We start from the raw sequence: 15,372 nt of genomic DNA, 5'->3' as shown, positions 1-15,372 counted from the left end.
ACAGGACGTTAAGGGTGAAGCCTGGTGCCAGATGCATGTTGGGATTTTCCATATCCCTGAAACACTGCTACATGATGGCGTGAACCTTTTCTGGGGTGGGCTGGCACCCAGCCAGTCTCTGGGCATCGGCAGCAGCAGGGTCCCACAAACGTTCCTGGGTGCGGGCAGCACCTGGCCATTGCTCAGTGAGACCCTCCCCCAGAGGATCTGAGCGGGTCAAAGTCGTAGTCCCTCAGAAGTGAGGGGTTGGGAAACACAGCTGCATCCGAGAGGGAGCCACACTGTAGGAGGGACGTGCCGCCTTTAACCTGATGGCTTGGTCACAAACAATGTAAAAGCGGGGAGTGGACAGAAGCTGGAGACAAAGGACAGGTGTGCGACAGCTGATCGGAGAGAATGGAGTTTGGATAGTAGAGACTGGGCAACTGGGTGACGCCATTTTCACTCTTCCCGCGCATGCGCATACGGACCAACGAGGGCGGCAACAATCCACCCCAGTAAACTAAAGAGCGCCATCTAGTGGAGAATAGAGCCAGTACACTAAGCCCCGCCCAACTGAGCCAACCTCGCTCTTCAGGAACACCTCGTTTCTCAGCCTGCTTAGTTTGCAGACTATAAAGCGCTTCAGAGTTTGACTTCTAGGGGAGAACGATGTAATTTCAATTCTATTTCAGTCTGTTTGCTGGTCCATCTATCACTTTTTTTTCTTTTCTTTTTCTTGAATACAGAAAGAGAAAAATTTTATTTTCATTTTCAATTTTTATTAAAATTATTTTTCTACTATATTTTTTACTTTTTTGTAAACTTTTCAAATTCTATTTTACTTCCATCATTTCATTTTATTCTACTTCATTGTATTTTTTCAAATTTTCAAATATTTTCCTCCCCCTAATCTATCAAGCTCCTTTCAACACCCAGACTAAAACACATCTAGGATCTAGCATCATTTATTTGACTTTTGTGTGTATGTGTGTTGTTTTTAATTTTTTAATTTTATTTTTTTTTTACTTTAATTCCTTTTTTTCCTTCAAAATGATGAAACAAAGGAATTCACCCCAAAAGAAAGAGCAGGAAGAAACGACAGGCAGGAACTTAATCAACACAGATACAAGCAAGATGTCTGAACCAGAATTTAGAATCACAATAAGAATACTTCTGGGGTCGAAAATAGATTAGAATCCCTTTCTGCAGAGATAAAAGAAGTAAAAGCTAGTCAGGACGAAATAAAAAATGCTATAACTAAGCTGCAATCTCGAATGGATGCCACGGTGGTCACGGTGGCAAAGATGGATGAGGCAGAGCAGCCAATCAGCGATATAGAGGACAAACTACTGGAGAATAATGAAGCAGAAAAAAAGAGCAGACAAAGCAAAAGATCACGGTTTAAGAATTAGGGAAATCAGTGACTCATTAAAAAGGAACAGCATCAGAATCATAAGGGTCCCAGAAGATGAAGACAGAGAAAAAGGGGTGGAAGGTTTATGTGAACAAATCATAGCAGAAAACTTTCCTAACCTGGGGAAAGACACAGACATCAAAATACAGGAAGCACAGAGGACTCCCATTAGATTCAACAAAAACCGACCATCAACAAGGCATATCATAGTCAAATTCACAAAATATTCTGGCAAGGAAAGACTCATGAAAGCAGCAAGAGAAAAAAAAAGTACGTAACCTACAAGGGAAGACAGATCAGGTTCAGAGCAGGCCTATCCACAGAAACTTGGCAGGCCAGAAAGGGGTGGCAGGATAGATTCAATGTGCTGAATCAGAAAAATATTCAGCCAAGAATTCTTTATCCAGCAAGGCTGTCATTCTAAATAGGTGACATAAAAGTTTCCCAAACAACAATTAAAGGAGTTCGTGACCACTAAACAAGCCCTCCAATAAATTTTAAGGGGGACTCTCTGAAGGGATAAAAGACAAGAAAAAAAAAGACCAAAAGCAACAAGACTAGAAAGGACCAGAGAACACCACCAGAACCTCCAACTTACAAGCAACATAATTGCAATAAATTCATATCTCTCAGTACTCACTCTAAATGGCAATGGACTAAATGCTCCAATCAAAAGACATGGGGTAACTGAATGGGTAAGAAAACATGATCCATAAATATGCTGTTTACAAGAGACCCACTTCAGACCTAAAGACACCTTCAGATTGAAAGTAAGGGGATGGAGAACCATCTATAGTGCTAATGGTAGACAAAAGAAAGCCAGAGTAGCCATACTTATATCAGACAATCTAGACTTTAAAATAAAGACTGTAACAAGAGATGAAGAAGGGCTTTATATCATAATTAAGGTGTCTATCCACCAAGAAGGCCTAACAATTGCAAACATTTACGTTCCAAATGTGGCAGCACCCAAATACATATAAATCAATTAATCACAAACATAAAGAAACTCATTGATAATAATACCATAATAGTAGGGGACTTCAACACCCCACTTACAGCATGGACAGATCATCTAAAGAGAAAATCAACCAGGAAACAATGGCTTTGAATGACACACTGGACCAGACGGACTTAACAGATATATTCAGAACATTTCATCCTAAAGCGGCAGAATACACATTCTTCTCCAGTGCACATGGAAAGTTCTCCAGAATAGATCACATACTGGGACACAAATCAGCCCTCAACAAGGACAAAAAGAACGAGTTCATACCGTGCATATTTTCAGACCACAATGCTATGAAACTCGAAATCAACCACAAGAAAAAATTTGGAAAGGTAATAAATACTTGGAGACTAAAGACCATCCTACTAAATAATGAATGGGCCAACCAAGAAGTTAAAAGGAAATTAAAAAGTACATGGAAGCCAATGAAAATGGTAACACCACAGCCCAAAACCTCTGGGTTGCAGCAAAGGCAGTCATAAGAAGGGAAGTATATAGCAATCCAGGCCTTCCAAAAGAAGGAAGAAAGGTCTCAGATACACGACCTAACCTTACACTTTAAAGAGCTGGAAAAAGAACAGCAAATAAAACCCCAAACGAGCAGAAGACAGGAAATAATAAAGATCAGAGCAGAAATCAATGCTATTGAAACCAAAAAAAAACCCAGCAGAACAGATCAATGAAACCAGAAGCTGGTTCTTTGAAATAATTAACCAAACTGATAAACCCCTAGCCAGTTTTATCAAAAAGTAAAGGACCCAAATAAATAAAATCAAGAATGAAAGAGGAGATCACAACCAACACAGCAAAAATACAAACAATAATAAGAGAATATTTAAATCAATTATACACCAATAAAATGGGCAATCTGAAAGAAATGGACAAATTCCTAGAAACATATACACTACCAAGGCTGAAACAGGAAGAAATAGAAAATTTGAACAGACCCATAACCAGTGAAGAAATTGAATTAGTAATTAAAAATCTCCCAAAAAACAAGAGTCCAGGGCCAGATGGCTTTCCAGGGGAATTCTACCAAACATTTAAAGAAGAGTTAACACCTATTCTCTTGAAGCTGTTTCAAAAAATAGAAATGGATAGAAAACTTCCCAACTCTTTCTATGAAGTCAGCATTACCTTGATTCCAAAACCAGACAAAGACCCCACTAAAAAGGAGAACTATAAACCAATTTTCCTGATGAACATGGATGCAAAAATCCTCAACAAGATATTATTAGCCAACTAGATCTAACAATACATTAAAAAAAATATTCACCACGACCAAGTGGGATTTATACCTGGGATGCAGGGCTGATTCAATATCCACAAAACAATCAATGTGATTCATCACATCAGTAAAAGATAGGACAAGAAGCACACGATGTTCTCAACAGATGCAGAGAAAGCATTTGACAAAATACAGCATCCTTTCCTGATAAAATCCTCAAGAAAGGGATAGAAGGATCATATCTCAAGATCATAAAAGCCATATATGAAAGACCCAATGCTTATATCATCCTCAATGGGAAAAACTGAGAGCTTTCCCCTTAAGGTCAGAAACAAGACAGGGATGTCCACTCTCGCCACTATTATTCAACATAGTTTGGAAGTCTTAGCCTCAGGAATCAGACAACACAAAGAAATAAAAGGCATCCAAATCGGCCAGGAGTTCAAATTTTCACTCTTCGCAGATGACATGATACTCTATAGGGAAAACCCAAAAGACTCCACCAAAAACTGCTAGAACTGATCCATGTCAGCAAAGTTGCAGGATATAAAATCAATGCACAGAAATCAGTTGCATTCCCATATGCCAATAATGAAGCAACAGAAAGGGAAATCAAGGAATCGATCCCATTTACAATTGTACCAAAAACCATACAATAGCTAGGAATAAATCTAACCAAAGAGGTGAAAAATCTATACACAGAAAACTATAGAAAGCTTATGAAAGAAAACTGAAGAAAACACACACACACACACACACACACACACACACACACACACACACAAATGGAAAAATATTCCATGCTCCTGGATAGGAAGAATATCATTTAGATGTCAATACTAACCAAGCAGTCTACATATTCATCGCAATCCCTATCAAAATAACACCACCATTCTTCACAGAGCTAGAACAAACAATCCTAAAATGTGTATGGAACCAGAAAAGACCCCGAATAGCCAAAGCGATCTTGAAAAAGAAAACCAAAGCTGGAGGCATCACAATCCCGGACTTTAAGGTGTATTACAAAGTTGTAATCATCAAGACAGTATGGTACTGGTGTAAAAACAGACACTCAGATCAATGGAACAGAATAGAGAACCCAGAAATAGACCCACAAACGTATGGCCAACTCATCTTTGACAAAGCAGGAAAGAATATCCAATGGAATAAAGACAATCTCTTCAGCAAGTGGTGTGGGAAAACTGGACAGCGACATGCAGAAAAATGAACCTGGACCACTTTCTTACACCATACACAAAAATAAACTCAAAATGGATGAAAGACCTCAACGTAAGACAGGAAGCCATCAAAATCCCCGAGGAGAAAGCAGGCAAAAACCTCTTTGACCTTGGCCGCAGCAACTTCTTACTCAACACGTCTCCGGAGGCAAGGGCAAAAATGAACTATGGGACCTCATCAAAATAAAAGCTTCTGCACAGCAAAGGAAACAATCAGAAAAACTAAAAGGCAACTGATGGAATGGGAGAAGATATTTGCAAATGACATATCAGACAAAGGGTTAGTATCCAAAATCTATAAAGAACTTATCAAACTCAACACCCAGAAAACAAATAATCCAGCGAAGAAATGGGCAAAAACATGAATAGACACTTCTCCAAGGAAAACATCCAGATGGCCGACACATTAAAAAATGCTCACCATCACTCATCACCAGGGAAATACAAATCAAAACCACAATGAGATGCCACCTCATACCTGTCAGAATGGCTAACATTAACAACTCAGACAACAACAGATGTTGGCGGGGATGCAGAGAAAGTGGATCTCTTTTGCACTGCTGGTGGGAATGCAAACCTGTGCAGCTACTCTGGAAAACAGAATGCAGGTTCCTCAAAAAATTAAAAATAGAACTACCCTGTGACCCAGCAATTGCACTACTAGGTATTTATCCAAGGGATACAGGTATACTGTTTCAAAGGGGCATATGCACCCCAATGTTTATAGCAGCACTATCAACAATAGCCAAAGTATGGAAAGAGCCCAAATGTCCATTGATGGATGAATGGATAAAGATGTGGTGTGTGTGTGTGTGTGTATGTGTGTGTTTATATACATACACACAATGGAGTATTACTCGGCAATCAAAAAGAATGAAATCTTGCCATTTGCAGCTATGTGGATGAACTAGAGGATATTATGCTAAGCAAAATTAGAGAAAGACAAATACCATATGACTTCACTCATATGAGGACTTTAAGATACAAAAGATGAACATAAATGAAGGGAAGAAAAAATAATATAAAAACAGGGAGGGGGACAAAACATGAGACTCTTAAATATGGAGAACAAACAGGGTTACTGGAGTGGTTGGGGGGGGGGGTTAATGGGTAAGGGGCATTAAGGAATCTACTCCTGAAATCACTGTTGCACTATATGCTAACTTGGATGCAAGTTTAAAAAACAAATTAAATAAAAATAAATAAATAAAAGACAAAAAATGCACAGGGCTGAAAGTTAACAGAATACCTGTTCACCAGTGGTTTCAATAGATACAGGTTGACTTTTTCATACAATCAAAAGTGTGGAGGGAGGTTTCTGGCATTATCAGCTACTCAGCTACATCACAAGGCTCTTTCTATCTTACCATTTTGCTACCCATCGCATACTGGTTTATCATCCTTGTTCCTATCCCTTCTGGTCACAAATTGGCTCTCATAACCCACATATATGTATGCTCAAGAAAAGAAGACAAGACAGAGAAAGCTGTACCAGTCCTCTTTTACCAAGAAAGCAAAAGCTTTCCCAGAAACTGTGCCAATATATTCTGCTTACGTCTCACTGGCCCAAAATGTTTCATCTGGTCTCTCTTACTTTCTCAGCGCCTATAGTAGAGGTAAGTGAAGAAGAAGGATTGAGAATGGATTTTCGTCAGCTACCTTAGAATACCTGTCTCAGGACTGTAAAACCAAATTCTGGTTATCTGTTTGTTTACTAACCCAAGACTCTGAAATATGCTTTATTATTTAAAAAATCATCAATACAAATTTCCATATTCAGTCCAATGTTTTTGATATCCATTTATGCTTCTACCCTGATACAGTACTTCCTTAATTATCCAAATAAATGGATTAACTTAGTTTTGTTTTTTGTTTTTTGCAGAAATCCAGAGAGAAAGAAGAGAGTTGGTAAGAAAAATTGTTACAACTACCACAAGGAGACCACCTAGTGCACCACGGGGCAACCCAGGCCCTAGAGAACCAAATAATGAAACCAGACCTAGTGTTCAAGAGGATTCAGAACCCTTCAATCCAGACAACCCTTACCATGTACGTACTGATGTTTTCGTGACATGCTCAGACAAATCCGTTGAACATAACATTGAAGTGGCGGTATGTCTACTTGAACTTTCAAATAAACGAGGGTAAGATTACACTGAAGCATGGTCTCTGTAGTGTGAGATCCAGATTGTTTGTAACCGTTACTCAAAGTTGTTTTCTGTGCTCTCCTTTTTTTGAGTCACAGGCAAATCCATAAAGACAAATTCATATCAGGAATTTGATTATTCAAAAAATGTTTCTAAGAATGTGCCCTAGAGACAACATCCAGAAAGAAAGTATTCTCTTTCCCCCTTCTTATCCACTTTATTCATCCATTCAACAGACATTTTTGAGAACTTGCTCTTTTCCAGGCCCTGTGCACACAGCCAGGAGATAACTTCTGCCCTCGGGAGCTCTCAGTCCAGAAGGGAGACAGACTCATACACAGATAAAACACCTTAGTCTGAAACACTGGGAACTGGTGTTTATAAGGATGAAACTAATGTCCTAAAAATTTCCAATCTTCAATAAAATATTATTTACCATTACTATACTCTGAAGGGAGTAAAAGTAGAGTAGTAAATTTTTGTAACTAATTTTTTAATTGAAAAAATACATGCATATATATATATTTTTAAGTATAAAGGATATACAATGAAATGTGTTTCTCTTCCACCTCAGACACCTTCCCCAGAGCAATGTATTAACAATAGCTATTTGCCCAATTTCTTTGTATAAGAAAGTGTACCACACACTTTTAACACAAAAGAGCATACAATACTTCTGTACCTTGCTTTCTTTCCAGTTACAATACAGTATTTTGGAGACTGGTCTGTATCTTCTACATACATCTACATCATTCATTTTATTACTTTTTATTATTTTTTAGAAGTTTTTATTTATTTTGAGAGAGAGAGAATGAGCAGGAGAGGGGCTGAGAGATAGGGAGACAGAGGATCCCAAGTGGGGCCCAACATGGGACTTGATCTTACCAATCATGAGATCATGACCTGAGCCAAAATTAAGAGTCAGACACTTAACCAACTGAGCCACCCATGTGCCCCAAATTCTTTTAATTTGGAAAAAAAAAATTTAGAGCAAGCAGGGAAAGGGGAAGAGGGAGGGAGACAGAGAGAGAGAGAGAGAGAGAGAGAGAATCTTAAGCAAGCTCCACACTCAATGCAGAGCCCAGTGAGAGGCTCAATCCCATGACCCCAGGATCATGACCTGAGCTGGAATCAAGAGTTGGGTTATTCAGCCGAGCCAACCAGGCACCCCTTGCCTCATTCATTTAAATGGCTGCATCATAGTCCATTGTGTGGATGGATAGATGCACAGAAATTTAACTAGTTCTACTTTGATGGACATGTAAATTATTTCCCTATCTTTTGTTCTTATACTCTTGATAGTATACAACCTTGTACATGTCCTATAGGCTTATGGGAAGGAGTAAATGAGGTAATGCAGGTGAAGTTCTTAGCACAGTGCTTAGCACCGTAGGCATGAACTTGCTCAACGTTAATTACTAGTCTTATTATGCCTCTTGTACACATGTGGGAATGTATTTTTAGCATAAATACTGATGTATGGGTTGACTGGGTCAAAGGAGATGAGAATTTTACTTTAATGGGAGGATGCCAAATTGTTTCCCAAGGAATTATGCCAGCTACATATCTTCACGTGGTAAAGAGAGGGACTAATTTATTTTCAAACTTTAAAAAAATCTTCACCAGTCTCTTGGCTGTAAAAATGTATCTTCTCATTGTTTTAGCTTGCCTGTCTTTAATTATGTGTAAGGTTGAGCATCTTTTCATAGACAGGCAATTGATTTGCATATTTTTCCTATCTAGCCTATTCAGTCCTTATTTTCTAGTCTATCATTTTAGATTAATAAATTTTAGATTTAGAGCAAAATGTATTTTTTAAATAACCCATGGCCTATTGGAAAATTCAGGACACCATAGTACTTCATTCCCTGAAGCTCAAATAATAAAAAAGAAATAAAATCTGAATAGGCCAACAGAAAATTTAATATAGTTTATTCCCCAGGTGGCTGGGCTAGCTAAATCTGGTTCAGGCGATGAGGGCATCAGCCCCGTCACAGAAGGGCAGGATGTGACTCTGTCTGCCTTGCCTCCAGACTTGAGTGATCCAAATTCCTTGAAAACTCCAATTGTATCAGTTTTTTCCTTTTATCTCATGCTCAGGTTTAAGCAGAAACATCTCCCCATGACCTCAATCCTTCACAAGTTTAAGGAAATATCCTTGGAGAGGAAGTATCTTTGAGAGATCCTCCCAGCTTTTAAATCCTAACACACCTTTGTTCAACTATTAGATGAGGAAATGCCACAACCAACAGGCTTTTGACTCCCCTTGCCCTGGAAGAGTCAGCTACAATCAATTAATTAGGTGGTTTTCTTTTTGCAGTCCCTGATGAACCCAGTTCAAGAAATAAGAGAAACAAATGAGAAGAGCCTGAAGAATTAAAAAAAAAAAAAAAAAAAAAAAAAGGTTTAAGAGAGTAAGACAAATATTTTGGTGACAAAATTTGAACATAGGGTATATCAAATGGTGTTAAGGAATTGTTAATTTTGTTAGGTACGGTAATGGCAGTGTAGCTGTGTAGGGAAATATTGTTTTGGAGGTGCATTCTAATGTATTTATGGGTGAAATGTCATAATACCTTCAATTCTAAGGTCACTTCCAAATTTAAAATACTTCGGAAAAGAAAAAGCCAAGCAAATCTGACAAAAGGTTAACAGCTATGAAAACTAGATGATGTTTGGTACACAGTTTTCTCCACTTTCCAGTATGTTTGATATACTGTAAAATAGTAAAAAGTATCCTCCCTTCCCCCCAAAAAAATTCAAGACTTTTTTGTATACCAGAAGAGGTGACAGGCTTGCTAGGTTCACTCAGCTCAAGCCTAACCTATGTTTGGTGCTGCATCTGCCCAAGTTCAGTGGAGACTTCAACTGAATCAAGAACATACATTAAGGGCTTTTTGGCAATGTAATTCAATACTATATTACACAATCTGTACCCCTAGAAATCCATGAACAGGAAAACCAGATACATAAATTTGGCAGAGGGCAAGTTGCTTCTAGTTCTGTGAGCTCTTCAGCAGTGAAAATGGGAACTCTGCAGGTGATTTTTACTCCATCCATGATTTTATGGAATTATAATAATGGCACATAGAAATTAGAAAGTCAAGTTTAAGGTCTTGAATTTTTCCATATTTTATGGTGCCTTTTCCTGAGTGTTACAGACCCCTTATGTGGAAATGAAGGCAGAATCTAAAGACGTCAGCGTTTTCAGCTAGTGCAGTTAGAATAGCAATCTGTTGGCTTAGCAGTGAGTTTCAAAAGATGCTCCAAGAGTGTGGAGGCCATCAGTACAAAATGGCACTAGTGTTCCACTAAAATTAGCAGTGGCAGAAATGCCACTCTTGAATCATGCTTTCCTTTTTGTTAGTCTATTTAAAACGAGGCACTACTGAGTTACGGTTCATTAAAGGTATGGAGAAACTTCATGACATTAAAAAAAAAAAATCAAAACCACCTTCCTGCCAGTGACAGATGGAGGTTGAGTTTTTAGAAGGAATTCTGAATTATCAGGTTAGAAGACTGAAAAACTTCTTAGGGAAAGTGATACTTATTTCTTGTACCAATGAAATATTCAGGATCTTATTTTAAAATAATGTGCATGCTATAGAATTCTCGTTATGAAGAAAACACAATTACCTTTTATTTCACAGCAGCAGGAAGGGGAAGGCATGACATTCGACCCTAGACTGGATCACGAAGGAATCTGCTGCATAGAATGTAGGCGGAGCTACACTCATTGCCAGAAGATCTGTGAGCCCCTGGGGGGCTACTATCCGTGGCCCTACAACTATCAAGGTTGCCGCTCCGCCTGCCGAGTTGTCATGCCATGCAGCTGGTGGGTGGCCCGCATCCTGGGCATGGTGTGAAATCACTCCATACAGCAGGTGCTGAAACATGAGAACTAACTCAAGAGACCACCAGAGTGTGAGGCATCTTGATGCTGAAGGGACCAAAAAGTATTTTATATTCAATTTGAATGATGTTATTCAAGACACTTTTAACAGAATCTCTCAATTGCTTCATAGAAAAACTTTATCCAGAATGTGCAAATGTACTGAAAGGGTAAAGTAAAAAATGCCGTAACAATTCTTTTATTACTTGTTTTTTATTTGCTTTGCATTCCCTATAAAGTCTGCTTATAAGACTAACTTCCCAAGCTACTTTGAAATAAACATGAAAAATCATTTACAATGTCAAAGATCTCAACTGTACACTTGTTCCTTTTAATCAAGTTGCTAAAATAATTAAGTTTTGGTTGTTATTTATGCAGAATTTCTCCCTTGTTTTTTTAAATTTATTATTTAGATAGAGAGCGAGCAAGTGTGAGCAGGCAGTGGGGAGAGAGCAAGAGTGAGAATGAATCTCAAGGAGGCTCCACACTCAGCATGGAGCCCCACACGGGCCTTGACCCCATGACCCTGATCATGGGATCATCACCTGAGCCAAAATCAGGAGTCAGACACTCATCCGATCGAGCCACCCAGGTGCCCTTCCTCCACTGTTCTTAACGTTTACTGTTCTTCCCAGTCTTGCAACTGTGCCCCAAAGTTCCCACATAAAAACACAAACAAAAAAGTAAGACAGGACTTATAATGTAATTTACTTGAGAGCAAACATTATAAAGTTCAAAGTGGCAGCTCACAGAAAATGTGTTATTTATAGTTTGTGCTGCTATTAATTAATAGGTGGGTGCCCTATGTTAGGAGTCACCTCATACGAAAGAGCATTAGGATAAAGAAGGAAAATGAAGTCAAAGATAAATCAGACTTGTGGGGAAGGACTTTCACTGACATTCTGAAAAGCAGGTCTTCATACCCTTTTCAATCTGTTTTCAGTAAGTGGTCACTGCGCATGAAGCAGCAGAGTGATTTCTACCTTTGTAGTACAAATCAGGCTGTTGATGTAGTCCAATTACCAATAAGCTACTCTCATAGTAATAGGACTCACAGTACTGCTTGGCAGATCTGGCTGAGAGGAATGGCTTATTTATTTAAAATGACATAAAGTCTCTCAGGATCAAGGACTGTCTTTACAAACTGAAATACTAGATCAGAAAAATGAACAGGTATCTCATATTTTTGACATTTGAGTTCTGAATCCCAGTTTGAAAAATAGAGAGCTTTCTTAAGGAAAATAAAAGTTTTCCAAAACAATATAAGGATTCAGAGATGACAAAAACATCCTCATACCATGATCTCACCACAGTCCCATATTCTAAATAAACCTTATTACTGTACATCTGATGTTTGCCAGTTTAAGTTGGTAAAGGTTTACAGTCTCTTAAACCTAGTTATCAGATGAATGCTCATATACCTGCATCTAATGGAATATACAGCAAGTTAGGTCTCTGCAGGAGAAAGATATGAAGTAAAGACACACACTCAACTGTAGGTAATGGTCAAACAGTTCTCAGGCAGCAGCTACTTCTGGCACAGATAGGAATTTTACATGTTCAGTCTTTCAAGTGGTTGTTACCCTATTAACTAAGTAAATATGTGTCAATGGTTCTGCCTACCATCTCCAACCTCACTGTCCAGCAACCTGTACTTGGTTCTACAACTAAATTAAAAAAGGAAAACAAAATCAAAAAAACAAAAAGACTCTGTGATCCCAGCCCGGAAGAGCTTGTGGTCTTATGAGAGACAGATAATCAGGACTCCATACACGAAAGGCCTTGACAAAGATTGGGAGAACTGGGCTTCTCGGAGGAAGAAAATACCTTTGTGAGGTCTTCAAGGATGAGCAGGAATTAGCAAGGTAAAGAAGACAGAGGAAGGGCATTCTTCTGGGCAGAGGGAGGAGTTCAGTAAAGTCAGAGGTGTGACGATGCATGAGACAATCAGAAGAATTGAGCATTTGGGTTGACGCAGAACATATTAAGATGGATGTGTAGACAGAAGACTGCTTATATTACATGTTACCTTGGAATTTATTGGGTGGATAAGGAATAGGAAACCAATGAAAGGCTGCGGGCAAGAAGGGAGCTGGTTAAGTTTCCATTTTTAGATAGATCAACCTTGGTACCTTTCCTTGAGAGAACTGAGCAAGTGACAAACTCTGTGAGGAGAAAGGCATGTCACAGGGAAGGCAGGCTGTCTCTTGAAAAGGTGCTCCCTTTCCAAAGTACCATAATTAAATGAAAATATAAGAAGTAAATAAACTACTTCATAATTGATAATGGAGTTATATTATGTTATGAAAAGTCACTAAATACCCACGGAAGTCAACTTAATAGGGGGGAAAATAGTGATGTTTTGAGGGCAGGGCAGAGATTCAAGGTTGGATTAAGAGTAGACATGACAGACTCAAATTATGTTCAAGGAAGAAAACTAAAGGTCTACTCTACTCTGAAAGAGAAGAATCAAGTGTACAAAGGAAGAACATTTAGTCAAAGAAGACCCTGCAGAATATAAACTTCTCACACATTGGTACTAATTCCCAGATTACCTTTAACCAGGCCAGTCTAAAAGGTGGAAATGTAGTCCAGTTTGCTATGATGCATCTTGACTCCCTGTGTACACTGTGTGTGTGTATATATATTTTACTATTTTATAGGTACTTATCTAATTCTCAGCCATGCTGTAAACCAATCCTATGGACATCACAGGTTAATTTTCAAGGTCCTCATCTGACTGACACTGGAAGGGCTATTATAGCCTTAGATGTGATAGTTGCTGCTGCATAAGCACAAAGAAAATGAAGACATGGCCATGCTGGATTCCAGTAGGTTCTTTTTATGTTACATTAACGTATCAAACTAAAATATGCCAACATACGGCTACTGCCATTTTAAAAACTTGTTAACCTCATCTTTATACCTCCCCCTTCCACCCCCACCCCCTCAAATAATTGACACTAGAAAAGTAAATACATTCAGAATAATCACTTAACCCACTCAAAACAGTTTATTTCTTACACCAGATTTTATTGCACTCTGAAATACAAGCTACATTCTTACAAAATAGAAATTCCTCGTGTGTGGGGGACAAATTTTTCTGCATAAGCTAAATAATGCTGATTTGTTTGATGAACATTTATTTTATAGAAAGGGTCACAATCTTTTTTAGAGTTAACTGACTTATTGAGGGGTAAGAGGGAGTTGACAAAAATCTACATGCACCGATCGTCCTAGCAGCGTATCTGGAACATGAAGGTGTAAACTTGAGTCAATGATGCAAACGTCAGCAAAAACATGTTACAGGCACAGTGAGTTCTGGTGTTTATAAAAGGAAGGTGAACTCCTTTTAAAGGGCTTTTGTACATATATGCATGCTTATCTACCATATGCATATACAGATTTCACTTTGAAAAAGCCCATGAGAGTATGTAGAATCAAATTTACAAACAGGTTAAGTTAGTGTTGCCTGACTTTCAACAATAAAAGGACTTACTACAGATTTTATTTAAACTGTTTACATTCAAAATAATCAATTCACATATAGTTTTTAGGTATTTACCCTGTAAAGGTAAGTACATCTATATATACATTTATTGCATGTATAACCTACACCTAGCGAATAGTTGATATTAGGCTCACTGAACCTTTTCCATGTCTTAATAGTTTTAAAATAAAAAATATATAGGAGTCAGTCGTCATTAGGGTATATGTTATCATCAGATAGATAATGGGACCGGAAATAGTATAAGTTATAACTAAGTCCTTACATTAAAATACCAAGTTATTAAAAAAACATTTAAGTTCCTTGTATAGGCTTAGTAATAACGCCACAGTTGTTCTGTGTCATAGTCCTGTTGTCTCTGTGCCTACTCCTTTACAAAAATTCTCTTCCCATCAAATTCCTGCAATTAGAATGCTAGAAAGTTCAACCTCTTTTTTTCTCGTTTATAGACGGGCTACAAAAATTTTAGTAGCAATGCTTGAAAGAAATAACCCCTAAATACTTTTTTAAAGCTAGTATTGGATTTGCAAATTTACTTGCAATTACTTAAAAAAACAAACATGATATTGGTGGCTTCCTGTCCTTCAGACTTCCAAGGTGTGGATTATTTCCTTGCAAAAAATTCTCTTCCCAACTGTTATATTCCATTAACCGAGACTATTATACACTTTATGTAATGAATTAGCTTTCTACTGACATAGCCAAAGACTTGGAATAAACTAGTCAAGCATGAACTTTTAGCAGAACATAATGCTTTTAAAAGCAAGTGGTTTCTTTTCAATTAAAACCATATTCCTGCCTGTTAGTTACGGGGTTAACTATACAACTACACAGTAAAAAAGATCTCCACAGGCTATACCCTAACACACATTCTACTCAACCTACTCAGCCAGCCCAGTAATTTTTAATATTCATTTAGCACCTATGCGTAATCAGACAGGCAGCATCTGAGAA

At 38.1% G+C, this 15,372-nt stretch overlaps 1 protein-coding gene across 2 annotated transcripts in view; it reads left to right on the top strand.

The window, feature by feature from the left end:
* Positions 1 to 11,224, top strand: part of CNMD (chondromodulin) — a 32,977-nt gene extending 21,753 nt beyond the window's left edge. Inside the window, exons 6-7 of one of the 2 annotated variants that reach the window (XM_027064954.2) lie at positions 6,754 to 6,920; positions 10,672 to 11,224. In XM_027064954.2, coding sequence (XP_026920755.1) covers positions 6,754 to 6,920; positions 10,672 to 10,884 — 380 coding nt within the window. In that variant the 3' untranslated portion in view covers positions 10,885 to 11,224. Of the gene's footprint in view, positions 1 to 6,753; positions 6,921 to 10,668 lie in introns of both variants that reach the window. The other variant, XM_027064953.2, reaches the window with a different exon arrangement.
* The last annotated feature ends 4,148 nt before the right edge of the window (positions 11,225 to 15,372 follow it).

The sequence above is a fragment of the Acinonyx jubatus genome, chromosome A1, assembly GCF_027475565.1.
Source record: "Acinonyx jubatus isolate Ajub_Pintada_27869175 chromosome A1, VMU_Ajub_asm_v1.0, whole genome shotgun sequence".
In the NCBI taxonomy this organism is placed as follows: domain Eukaryota; kingdom Metazoa; phylum Chordata; class Mammalia; order Carnivora; family Felidae; genus Acinonyx; species Acinonyx jubatus.
This window is presented reverse-complemented; position numbering and strand designations above follow the sequence as displayed.